This window comes from Nyctereutes procyonoides, unplaced genomic scaffold (assembly GCF_905146905.1).
Source record: "Nyctereutes procyonoides isolate TBG_1078 unplaced genomic scaffold, NYPRO_anot_genome, whole genome shotgun sequence".
NCBI classification, from domain to species: Eukaryota; Metazoa; Chordata; class Mammalia; order Carnivora; family Canidae; genus Nyctereutes; species Nyctereutes procyonoides.
Window position 1 is genome coordinate 32,831,260 of NW_026575160.1, and position 12,568 is coordinate 32,843,827.

At 53.5% G+C, this 12,568-nt stretch overlaps 1 protein-coding gene across 7 annotated transcripts in view; it reads right to left on the reverse strand.

Moving 5' to 3' along the window:
- The window catches only part of TSPAN12 (tetraspanin 12), a 63,916-nt gene extending 52,290 nt beyond the window's left edge, over nt 1-11,626 (reverse strand). For 2 of the 7 annotated variants that reach the window (XM_055314713.1, XM_055314711.1), the window contains exons 1-3: nt 11,488-11,626; nt 9,875-10,014; nt 3,216-3,274 (exon numbers count right to left, since the gene is read on the reverse strand). In XM_055314713.1, the coding sequence (XP_055170688.1) occupies nt 3,216-3,274; nt 9,875-9,968 (153 nt within the window). In that variant the 5' untranslated portion in view covers nt 9,969-10,014; nt 11,488-11,626. Of the gene's footprint in view, nt 1-3,215; nt 3,275-4,040; nt 4,231-9,011; nt 9,168-9,874; nt 10,015-10,520; nt 10,635-11,487 lie in introns of those variants that run through there. The other 5 variants (XM_055314712.1, XM_055314716.1, XM_055314714.1 and 2 more) reach the window with 5 other exon arrangements.
- Nucleotides 11,627-12,568: the final 942 nt, after the last annotated feature.

Below are 12,568 nucleotides of genomic sequence, written 5' to 3' on the forward strand. Positions count from 1 at the left end.
GCCACCGACCCCAGTGCTTCCCCTCCTGGGCCTCGTGATGATGCTCACGCCCTCTCTCTCTCTCTCTCTCTCTCTCGATCCGTGAGTATAATAAACCATCCCTTCGACGGCAGTCGTCTCATCTGTTGGCTTCCTCACACCTGCATAATAACAGAACCTACTTGAGCACACAGGGCTGGCAGGGGACCCCGGACCACCTGGTTAGATCTGAGCCTACGCCCGCTCCCCCTCGCCTGGGCTGTACGTGGACCTTCCAATGCCTGTACGCTCCACGGGGTTCAGGGAAGTCTATTAACGCGACATTGTACCTCATTACCTCAAATTCTTGGGCAATTATAAACGAGTCTCTCCTTTCCTTATCATTCTTTGAAGTTGTAATAACTGATCTTGGTTTCTCCATCTCTAATTTCTTATAGGCTGTCCTAGCCAGTTTTCAATACCATGGCTCTGAGACAGGGTACCAGTAAGTCGTCAGATGCCTCACTTCGGCACAGCAGACTATCAGTGGTCGTCACACGCTGTTCTTCCGTCTATGACAAAAAATGCACGATTGCAAGACATTTCCAATAGTGTAGAATGGCTAAGTGCATCGGGTTTTTTTTAAAATTTTATTTATTTATTCATGAGAGACACAGAGAGAGACAGAGAGAGGCAGAGACCCGGGCAGAGGGAGAAACAGGCTCCATGCAGGGAGCCCGACGCGGGACTCGATCCTGGGACTCCGGGGTCACAACCTGGGCCCAAGGTGGCGCTAAACCGCGGAGCCACCCGGGCTGCCCTAAGTGCATGGTTTTGAAATAATTCTTTCATTCAAAAAACATACAGTGGTCGACGGCTGTGAGGCCGGGTGCCTCGTGGGGTGGAGAGGCCGCGCCAGGCCCTGTCTCGATTCTGCCGTGGACTCGACCAGGGGACACGCGGAGGCACCGTCGAAGGTAGGAATGTGTGAGTGCAAACCGCGGCAAGTGCTGGGGCTGCGTCAGGCTGCTCCAAGGACCCCTGTGTGTGCCGGACCCGATCCACGGGGTCAGAGGGACCTTTCTCAAGTCGGTGGGGCCTGAGGGGCCGTCGTCAGGGTCAGCGGGGAAGGAGCACCTGGGCAAGGGCGGCGCAGTCAGAAGGCGCAGCAGGGGCCGGGACAGAGGCCGCGCTCCAGGGCCCAGGACGCCGGCGGGCGGGCGCTCACCCCGCGGCCCGAGGACCCGGAGAGCCAGGCCTGGCTACAGGCCACCTCCTGCCCGGAGCCCTCCCCCGCCGCCCGCCGCCTGGCCTCGCCTCAGCTGGGCCCCCCGAGGCCCGCTCCTTGCCCCCTCCAGCCCTCTCCGGCCCGCGTGTCCCTGCCACTGCCTCCCGCCTGGGCCGCAGGAGCTGGACCTGGCCGGCAGCCGAGCCTCTGCCCGGCGCCCTCTGCCCGGGCCCTCATCACCCCGAGGCCGTGTCCTCCCCGTCCCGCCGCTGCAGACGCGTGGGCCTCTCCGCTGCCAGGCGATGCCAGTGTCTCCAGAGCCGTGGGCCCGGCTCCCGTCAAGCCTTCCCGCAGCGCAGGGAGCCCTGGGGGAGCTGCGGTGGCTCCTGGAGAGCCCTCCTGCCCCCCACGCTCTCCTGCAGGGCCCCGGGCCATCCTTGGTCACCTGGCAGCCGTCTCCAGCCTGTCCCTGCACACGGGCCGTACCCAGGACCAAGAGCTGCTCGCGCCTCCCCGACGGGCCCGCGTAGACCCCAGGCCTCTGGGCCCACGGCCTCCCCCCAACCCCGCGACCAGCTCCAAGGCCTGGGGCGCCAGCCCCCCCACCCCTCCTGCCCCGCAGCCTGGGCCCTGGACGACTGGCGGGGCACCGCCCTGCTCTTGTGTTCTCACCCGCCCGCCCGCGTACCCCGCGAACCCCGACGGGAGGAGCAGCAGGCCCGCCGACCGCCCGAGAGGCCCAGCAGCTAGTCGGCGGTGACCCGGAGGATCAGTGCTTCAAAGGGAACCGATCTCAACTTGCCGGATGGGCTCGACGGGAAGGCTGGCAAAATCAGGGGCCGCTTTAGGGACCGCTAAGCTTTGTACCCCTGGAAGTTTTCCAGGGGAGAGAGATGCCTGCTGAATCACAAGATCAAAGATTTATATATCGGGTCAGAAGCTGCTTCAAGTGTTCTCAAGTGTCCTTTAAACCACAGACTCCTGCTTGACTCTACCGTGCTCTTGCACACCAGTTGCCCAAGCATCGTAGCCATGCCCAGGACGTCCGTCAAAATACACACGATCACCACAAAGCTTTATCTAACGGCGCACAAGCGACTCTCAGACTAAGCTGGTTTTTATTATGACATTATTTCCAGCTGCATTAAATGTCTGGGAACAGTTTCATTCTCGAGGAGTGATGCTCCTCACCGGGGTTGAGAAAATCGGAGCAGCAACAACACACAGAGTGCACGCTAAGCAAGAAACTCAGCTAAAAGGAGATGAGGTCGCTTCGGTGCCAGCCCTGATGTATTAAATCTAGAAGCACAGATCATGCAAGCCATTCAGGACTCCTTACTCATAATGCCATTTTCTACTGATTTTCCAGATTAAAATAAAATAATTCTTTAACTGTCACTCGTCATGATTAAACTACTAGGAACACTGTGATTATCATAGGCAACTAGGCATGTGACTCCTTACATTTTCTGCAGTATTGCAAAATATTGCTTGTAGTTCAAGAAAATGTTTAGAAAGTAACGCAAATAGTAGAGAAATATATACTTCATGTACTAATTAGCAGGACGTTTGCCACGTTCTGTCTTGCAAAACATTCAGAATATGCTAGCTCTCGACAAATATTCACACGTATGAAATTTGCTGCATGGGAGACATAATCTGGTTTTGCTCAAATCTAATTATGTAAAAATAAGGATTGAATCAAGTTGTTTTCTAAACCAGGGTTCTAAAAAATTAAAAATAAAATAAAATAAACCAGGGTTCTTTGTGTGTGCACAATCCCTAAACTACTTTGAAACGTATGCCTACAGTTTCCACCAAAGAAAAAGAGCAAAGTCACAAAATAGACTTTTAAGTCCTTCAACTGTCTGCCATCCATAATATAGAGTCTCACATAAGGTAACTGTGACACCAGTAGTTTATATTCAAGGCTGACAGATGTTTAAAAATACCTACTCGAACTTTCCTTTTTATGTCAAATCTAGTAGCAAAGAGCAGAATGCAGAAGAGAGATGGGGAGCGTAGTTACGGTTCTCTCCCTCCAGGTAATTGGGCAAGTAATCCAAACTTCTGCAACCTCTGCTCCTCCTGAAAACGGAGAATTGGACTAGGTACTCTCAAAATTCCTTTTTGTCTTAAAAAAAAAAAAGGATTAGAATTGTGATTTATTGAAATATAAAAATAAGTCAAGTCTTAATTATTTGGAGGCTGGCAGCTCAGCGTCAGAAACGCTCGGGCCCGCAGCAAGGATGTGCCCCCAAGCACCCCCCCCATGCCCTTCTCCAAAGGGCGGTCCTGATGAACCCTGTGAGGACTACCTTTGCTCAGCTGGGGCCACATCGTATAAAAAAAAACAGGGCAGCCCCGGTGGCTCAGCGGTTTAGCACCTGCCTTCGGCCTAGGGTGTGATCCTGGAGACCTGGGATCGAGTCCCACATCAGGCTCCCTGCATGGAGCCTGCTTCTCCCTCTCCCTGTGTCTCTGCTTCTCTCTCAATCTCTGTGTCTCTGAATAAATAAATAAAATATTTAAAAAAAAAGCACCTATCAGCTTTATCTCTGAGACTAAAGTTTCTTTAAAGTTTCTTTTTAAAAAGCACGAACATTTGGGGCGCCCGGGGCGGGGGTGCAGTTGGTTGAGCATCTGATTCTCGGTTTCGGCTCAGGTTGTGATCTCAGGGTCGTGGGATTGAGCTCCGAGGTGGGCTCCACGCTCAGTGTGGAGTCTGCTTGGGAGTCTCTCCCTCTCCCTCTCCCTCTGCCCCTCCCACTTGTCCTCACATGCACATGCTCTCTCTCAATAAAATAAGTGAATCTTTAAAAAAAATAATAGATCTTAGGAAAAAAGCACTAACATTTGTTGGAAGGCTCTCCTCTACTCCTTAGAATTAAAGCAAACTTCAGGGATGCCCGGGTGGCTCAGTGGTTGAGCGTCTGCCTTTGGCTCAGGGCGTGATCCCAGATCCTGGGATTGAGTCCCACGTCGGGCTCCCTGCACGGAGCCTGCCTCTCCCTCTGCCTGTGTCTCTGTCTCTCTCTCTGTGTCTCTCATGAATAAATAAAATCTTAAAAAAAAATAATAAAGCAAACTTCAGTGACCTTCAGAGTATAAAGTTAGGGGCTTCAATTTAAAGAATTGTATCTTTATAAGACTATATAAAAGTGAATACAAATGTCCACTTGCCATGAATCTCTTTAGGGTGTGCCATGAGTCAAACAGCTAAGGTTCACTAATATGGCCAAGGAAAAAGAAACGGAACACTGACCTTCTGCGGTTTCATTTGCCCTGCATTGATCCCAAAAGTGAACTAGATTCCCTGCCCACTTCTTAGGTTTTCTTTTCTACGTTTCTTTCCCTAGCTCATTAGAGGAGTGTGTCTCTATCGCTATTCTTGTTCGCAATGGTAGGTGGAAGCAATGGCTCTTACCTGCTGGAGGGTAATAGGACTCGAAAATTAACGATGGGATATTAGATCTTTAAAAATAATAAACAAACATTTGATAAACGTCAGGTGTTCGTCAACCTCAGGAACTTCCAGAAACAACCATATTTATCCATATTTGTAATAGCAGAAAATTACCATCTATGAATGACAAGCATTCATATCATAAAGCCACAGAAGTTGCCTTTAAAATGGAGGAAAGCTTTCATTTACTTAAATAATATGCCATTTAAATGGTAAAAGCGGGATAAATTCGAAGTAAAAATAACTCATTCCTTGCTTCTTTGTGGGCAGAATGTGAATCGTGGCTTCAAAAGAGTTCTCTGGGCAGTACACTCACGTGCACCATGTCCCAAGTGACTTCTCCCATTACAAACCCACAACACTCATGACAAACCTAGAAGGTTCAATATCCGCGTGCTAACTCCGGGATAGCTGTACCGGGATCATGCTTCTTCAAAACATGGAAGAGCCACTCAACAGATGGCAAATCAAGAGGGCTGGATCCATGGCAAGGGAGAAAAAGCAGGACATTTGTGATCTAATTGTTTCCTCGTAGGCCTATGCCTCATATTTTAAAATATACTCAAAAAAAAAAAAACCCACTTTGTTCGATTTTCAACTCTCAGAACAGCCAAACAAAGATGTATAGGTACCCAGTTAAGATTCAGTTTTCTTTTCCCTAAAATCCTTTTGGGTAGAGAACGGGAGATGGTACTGATACAGTAGAAAATGCACAGGGGAAAAAAACTGTTCAAAATGCCAAGTGAAGACTAAGAGGCTATAGCTTTTGACCCCCGAGGTCACGAGGGCAGGTTGCCCAGTCTTGCAAAACGAGAGGCGAGGCCCATCCCTCTCCAGGCTCAGAAGGCGAAGTCTGAGTTAAGAAGTCGGGCTCACCTGCTACGCTGGCTCGCTCTGCGCCGAATTCCAGGGGGAACTAAAAGCAAGGACGGCAGCCTGGGCCCTGGACACGTGGCACTCAGACCAACGACGTCACGTTGCTTTTTTAGAAAAGCAGATTTCCAGGCCCCACACGCCCAAGGTGCTGAACGAGGATCTGCCAGGTGACTCGTCTGAGAAGCAGCACTCCAGGGCTGGGGGTGAGGGGGTGGACAGCTAAGCCCTCCCTGCGGACGGACGGACGGACGGACGCACCGGGGGAAGCGGCCCGCTTCTCCACCGCACCACCCACCTGGCCCGCAGTGCGACTCCTACGAAAACGTGGGAGGAAAAAAAAAAAATCTGGACTTTGAGTCCCTGTCCTGCCACTTACTAGCAAGTCATAGCAAGTTACTGCACTTCTCCGAGTAACCTCTCGTTACCCGACAAACAAACAGTTTTCCAGAGCTGTTCGGAGAATTAGACGAGCGGGTGTAAGAAAGCCCAGGAATGTGCCTGGCACAAGGCTCAAAACTATGTCTGACTCAGCAAGGAAATATAGCATCTGCAAACACTGCTTTACCACCAAAAGAATAATGCCAATTCTTCCAAAGTTGGATATGCATTTCATACAATTCCAACAAAAATCCCAGCAGATATTTCTAATTATATAAAATAAGCTCACAGCCCACAGCGGAAAAGAAACGCTAACGAAAACAAGAAAGGCGGGTGCTTCGAAAGAACAGAAGACTATGAGAGAAGAGCTAAAATCCTAGAGAAAAATTCTAATACTGGGATCCCTGGGTGGCTCAGCGGTTTAGCGCCTGCCTTTGGCCCAGGGCATGATCCTGGAGTCCCGGGATCGAGTCCCACATCGGGCTCCCTGCATGGAGCCTCCTTCTCCCTCTGCCTGGGTCTCTGCCTCTCTCTCTGAGTGTGTGCCTTTCATGAATAAATAAATAAAGTCTTAAAAAAATAATTTAAAAAAAAAGAAAAATTCTAATAAAAACAGCATATGAAAATCTGTTTATTGTATAGCAACAGCATCAATGAAGTCAGCGGACAAACAACAAGGCAAGCCTCTATGGTAAATATGAAATAGTTCATGAATATGAATTATAAAGTGAAATAATATATAAGAAACATCTCCTGGTCTAAAGAAAATTATGCTCAAGCTCAACTGGGAGGGGAGGAAACAGAAGCACAGCAGCAGTGAAATGACACGTTGAGCCTTTCCAACTGACTCAAATTAAAAAGTGCCGTAACACCCGCAAGACGGCAACAAATATTTGTGTGCATATAAGGGGGGGGGGGTGGCGTGTCTTCTTTCTAGGGCCTAGATGCCCAAGACAGGATTTCTGGGTCAAAGAAATCTAGTAGCAGTAACGGTATTAATCACAACAATAACACTGGCTGCTAGGACGACCGCAGCGGTTCCCTGGACCGAGCAATCCACCCCCGAGCATCTTCTTGAGCATCGCGACCCTGGGAAGACGGTAATGACCGCAAATACTTCTCTCCACTGTTACTCCCACCACATAGACGCGGCTACGTGCAACTGCACAGGCCCCTGCAGATACTGACGCTGATCCTCACAGCAACTCTAAGCCAGGAGGACGTTCATCCCCATTTCACAGACTGAAGCACCGAATGTGCCAGGCCAATGCAAGAACTAGGTGAGGGCGCGCTGTTTTGTTATTGTCCCTATCAGGTGTCTCCCACGCAGCACCCCTACTCCGGCGACTAAACGAGGAAACCAAAATTTAACCAAAAAAAAAAAAAAAAAAACATTGTGAAAGTACATAGAAAGGTGCGTGAGTGGGTGTATGTGGACAGGTAGGGGTAAATACAGCTTTGTATGACATAAAGAAAAACAGAGAGGGATCCATACCAGGCAGTTCACATGGATTATTTTGTTGGAGGGGAAGCTAGTGGAAGAGGGTTGGAGAAAGGGAGGAGGGATCTCAATAAATAAATATATCAGAACGTGCCCACAGAACGTGAGAAAGTTAAATTACAGGATAACAGCCAAGACACAACATTTTATATTCTTTGGGGATAGAACAAACCCTGGAGGAATTTAAGGAAAAAGTTCTTTTTTTTTTTTTAAGCAGATTCATTACTCAGAAGAGCAGTATCATTTTTTTAAATTTTTTTTTATTTATTTATGATAGTCACAGAGCGAGAGAGAGAGAGAGGCAGAGACACAGGCAGAGGGAGAAGCAGGCTCCATGCACCGGGAGCCCGACGTGGGACTCGATCCCGGGTCTCCAGGATCGCGCCCTGGGCCAAAGGCAGGCGCCAAACCGCTGCGCCACCCAGGGATCCCAATATCATTTTTTTTTTAAAATGACTGGGGTCTTCCCCCATAATACAGATTATTAGGAAAATTCAAATTGCTATTCTTTGGACAGCTACACCAAAAATCCTAGTAATTCCAAGACTGAGAACTCCGTAATCATCCACGTAAAGGCATTATGCAGGAACAAGAAAACTGAGTGGGGGCTACTGATACTGTCGCCATTATTGGGCCATTTGACCGCTGGCCAGTCACCAACCTACACTTGGTTTTCTCACTCACAAAGTAAGGAAGTTCAATCACGTCATCTTTAAATCCCCTTTTAGTTATAAACATGTGATGATTCTATAATTCAAAAGCATAAAGTAGAAAAATGGAAAAGGAGTAAATAGAAGTGGTATTGTTATAATTTTTTAAACAGTTCAAGATCTTAACAATTTTGTTAGGATCTGTTTGTTTTTACAAGCAATTAGTTGGTGGCTAAGCAGGTGATTGAAGGACTCCTTGAAAAATGTGCGTATTTAGAATTAAGAATCCCAGTAAGATCAATTAGTGATTTTACATTTCCAAGTGGTCAGTTTAACTCAGTGAGGCTTTTTCATTTTCATAAACAGAGAAAAATGCTGCCAGTTTAGACATCTTCTGGATGACTCGCTGAAGTAAGGCTTAATTTGTCATTTTAAAATGGAGCCACCCATAGGGACTAATTCAAACCAAAATGTCATCCACACCTACTAGCCTTATGAAAAGAGGCTGGCAAATGCCATCGAGTCAGCCAGATAAATAAATCGCACATTAAAATTTCTAACTGAAAATGTTGGAATATAATTACCAATAGAATACAAAACTGGCAAGAAAAACTATCTGTGTAAGCACCTCAGCTTCCCCAAGCAACAAAGTTTAAATTTTTATATTTTCCTCGTAAGTTTTATGCACAATAATGTGATTATTAAATAACACTTAATGAAAATTTATGCCTGGGTGCAAAGCATAGAAAGTCACTAGCTCATTCGGCATAAAGATTTCCATGAGCTTGTTAAATTTTATGTATTTTATTTCCTTAAATGGTTATGGGATTTTCCAACAGCACACACAAAATTCCTCAAAACTTTGCCAACTTAGAAATAGTTACATGAAAACCACCTTTTCAGGCTGTACGGAATCTCCCAGAAAAGCGTACCCCAGTCTTTTGATAGGATTACCTGTGTGTGAACCCCTACAACAACACAGTAAGACTGCTTGCCCCCACCGGGTGTCATAGGCTAGTGCCAGGTGAGGAAGCAATTCTCCGCGTGGACAGTCATGTGAAATTCCCGAAAACAAGCAGTTCCCTGGGTCGTCTCTCTCGACTTTCTTATCTACAAGCACAAGCACGTGCGTTTATTTATATCCCTAGATTCACTTCAAGTCTCATTTTACTGCCAGCAGCATGCAGGCGTAGAGGTCTGTTTTTCTCTTTCTTTCTTTCTTTCTTTCTTTCTTTCTTTCTTTCTTTCTCTTTTTCTTTCTTTTTTCTTTTTATTTCTCTTTCTTTTCTTTCTTGTTTCCTTCTTTCTCTTTCTTTCTGTTTCTTTTTCCTTCCTTCCTTCTTTCCCCTGCCTCTCTCCTTTCTTTCTTTCTTTCTTCCTTCCTTCCTTCTCTCTTTTTTCTTCCTTTCTTTTTCTTTTTCTTTTTTCCTTCCTTCTCTCCCTCCCTCCTTTCTCTTTTTCTTTCCTTCTCTCTCTTTTTCTTTCTTTTTTCTCTTTCTCCCTCTTTCCCTTTTCTTTCTTTTTTCTTCCTTTCTCTCTCTTTCTCTCTCTTTTCTTTCTTTCTTTTTCCTTCCTTCCTTCCCTCTTTTCTCTCTCTCTCTCTCTCTTCCCTTTCTTTCTTTTTCTTTCTTCCTTTTTCTCCTCCTAGTCGCAAATAGCACTGGAGCTAGGTCAAAGGCATTTTAAGATCAAAACTTACTCCTGCGAAGAACAGAGGGTGCGGCGCTCCGCAGCCGGGCCCTGGGCGCCAGGTGCACCTGCGGGAAGCCCGGGCCGGCCGTGCCCACCTGTCGGCGCAGCGGAGCCCCCGGACTCACCCAGAAGAGCAGGTTGAGGGCGTAGAGAAGGCAGCGCAGGCACTTCACCGAGTCTTCTCTGGCCATCGTGAGCCCGGGCAGGGGGAAGCCCCATCCATCCTCTCACCACATCCTAGCCCCGCGGGCCACGGGGCAGCCACCTGCGGGGCGGCGAGCGCAGCGGCCTGACCGCCCCGCCCCCCGCCCCCGCCCCCCGCCCCCCTCCTCCGCGGTCCTCCCGCGGGCCCCAGCGTAACCCAGCCCCAGCCTCCGGGCCGGCTGCGCCGAGCACCTGCCGGGGGAGGACGCGGGGGAGGACGCGGGGGAGGACGCGGGGGAGGACGCGGCGGCGGCGGCGGCGGCGGCTCCGGCTCCGGCTCCGGCTCCGGGGCAGGCGGCGCGCAGCCCTCCCCGCTCCCGCTCCCGCTCCCGCTCCCCGCGGCGCTCCCCGCCTCCCGAGGGGCCCCCGCGGCGGCTCCACCGACAGCTCGGCCCCGGGGGTCCCGACGCCGCGGCCACCCGACCCGGGGACGCCACGGGCGCCGCGGGACAGCTCCCGGGGGGTGTCAGCACCGGCCGGGGCCCGCGCCCGCACCCGCGCCCGCACCCGCGCCCGCACCCGCACCCGCGCCCGCACCCGCACCCGCACCCGCACCCGCGCCCGCACCCGCAGCCGGAGTGTGAAAGCCCGGGGCCCGCTGAGCCGGGATCCCGCCCGGCCCTGGGGTTGGTCTGGGGGGGGCGCCGCGGCCGCAGGGATGGGTCCGCCCCCGGGCGGGCAGGGAGGGGCGGGGCGGGGCGGGGAGGGCGCAGGGGGCGGGCGCAGGGGGCCGGGCCGCTGCTGCGGTGCACACGCCGGGTCGCCACTGCTGTCCCCTCCCCCGGCCCCGCCGCCGCCGCGACCCGCGCTCCCGGCCCGAGCAGCACAAAGCCCAGCGCGCCCCCCTCCCGGGGCACCCCCCGCCGCCCCCCTCCCGGGGCACCCCCCCTGCCGCCCCGAGGAGCACCCTCTCGCCCCCATCCCGGGGCATCCCCCGCCGCCCCCCTCCCGAGGCCCCCCCCTGCCGCCCCCCTCCCCGCCTCCCCCTCCCGGGACACCCCCCACCGCCCCGAGGAGCACCCTGCCGCCCCCCTCCCGGGGTGCCCCCCCACCGCCGCCCCCCTCCAGGGGCACCCCCCTCCCGCCCCCCTCCCGGAGCACCACCCCGCCTCCCCCCTCCCGCCCCACTCCCGGTGCCCCCCCCGCCTCCCCCTCCCCGGGCGCCGCCCCCCCTGCCTCCCCCCTCCCGGTGCCCCCCCCGCCTCCCCCCTCCCGGTGCACCCCCCGCCTCCCCCTCCCGGGGCGCCGCCCCCCCCCGCCTCCCCCCTCCCGGTGCACCCCCCGCCTCCCCCCTCCCGGTGCCCCCCCCGCCTCCCCCCTCCCGGTGCCCCCCCCGCCTCCCCCTCCCGGGGCGCCGCCCCCCCCCGCCTCCCCCCTCCCGGTGCACCCCCCGCCTCCCCCCTCCCGGTGCCCCCCCCGCCTCCCCCCTCCCGGTGCACCCCCCGCCTCCCCCTCCCGGGGCGCCGCCCCCCCCGCCTCCCCCCTCCCGGGGCGCGCTGCCCTTGGGCCCGGGGGCGGGGGCGCGGCCACTCACGGTCGGGCGGCGGCGGGGGCTCCTCGGGGCCGGGACGCTCCTCCCGGGGACCGCGACGCTTCCTCCGCCCCCGCCCGCCGCCCCCCGCCCCGCCGTCCCCCCCCGAGCCCCGGCCAGTCCCGACGCGGCGGCGGCCCGGCCCGGCCCCGGCCCCGGCACAGCGCAGGGCGGGCGGCGCATGCTCCGGCCGCGGCCGCCCCGCAGGACCCCGGGGTGTCGCCGCCCCCGCCCCCCCCCCCGCGGGAGCCGGGCCGCGCCGAGCAGGGGGCGGGGCGGGGCGGGGCGGGGCCGCACCGGGAAGGGCCTTGGCTCTAGGGAAACGTGCGTGCCTGGGGGGCAGGGGGGCCGGGCCTGCGACCTCCCGCGACCTCCCGCAGCCGCCGCCTGGGGCCGGCGGGACCCCTCCTGACTCAGATAATGATTCGAAAAAAGCCCAGTTCTTTCCCGCTTCCGTGGCGCACGGACAGCGCTTGTGCTCACACGGGGGGAGCCAGAGGAAAGCGCCCGCTCGAGCCCACCTGGAGAGAACAGGTTTCGCTCTGTCTCGTCCTGTTTCCTGACACTTTCACAGTCCCCTAAAGTCTCCAAGATTTTCTCCCCTTCTGCGTTTTAACCGGATGACTTGACTTCAGCGGCGGGCAGCCTGATGCGTCTTTGAATGTGTTTTTAGACTAGAGATTCAGGAAGTACCAAAGGGATCCCAGGAGGCTGTCCTTGCAAAAAAGACCTTCCCTTTTGGAGGTAAGAGGTTTCACGTTTAAAAAAAAAATAAATAGGGACCCCTGGGTGGCGCAGCGGTTTGGCGCCTGCCTTTGGCCCAGGGCGTGATCCTGGAGACCCGGGATCGAATCCCACATCGGGCTCCCGGTGCATGGAGCCTGCTTCTCCCTCTGCCTGTGTCTCTGCCTCTATCTCTCTCTCTGTGACTATCATAAGTAAATAAAAATTTAAAAAAAAATTATTTAAAAATAAATAAATAAATAAATAAATAAATAAATAAAAAAAAGTCACTCGATCACAGTCAGCCCCCGTATAAAATGTTGATGATGTTTAAGTCCACATTTCTAGGATTACGTCTGTG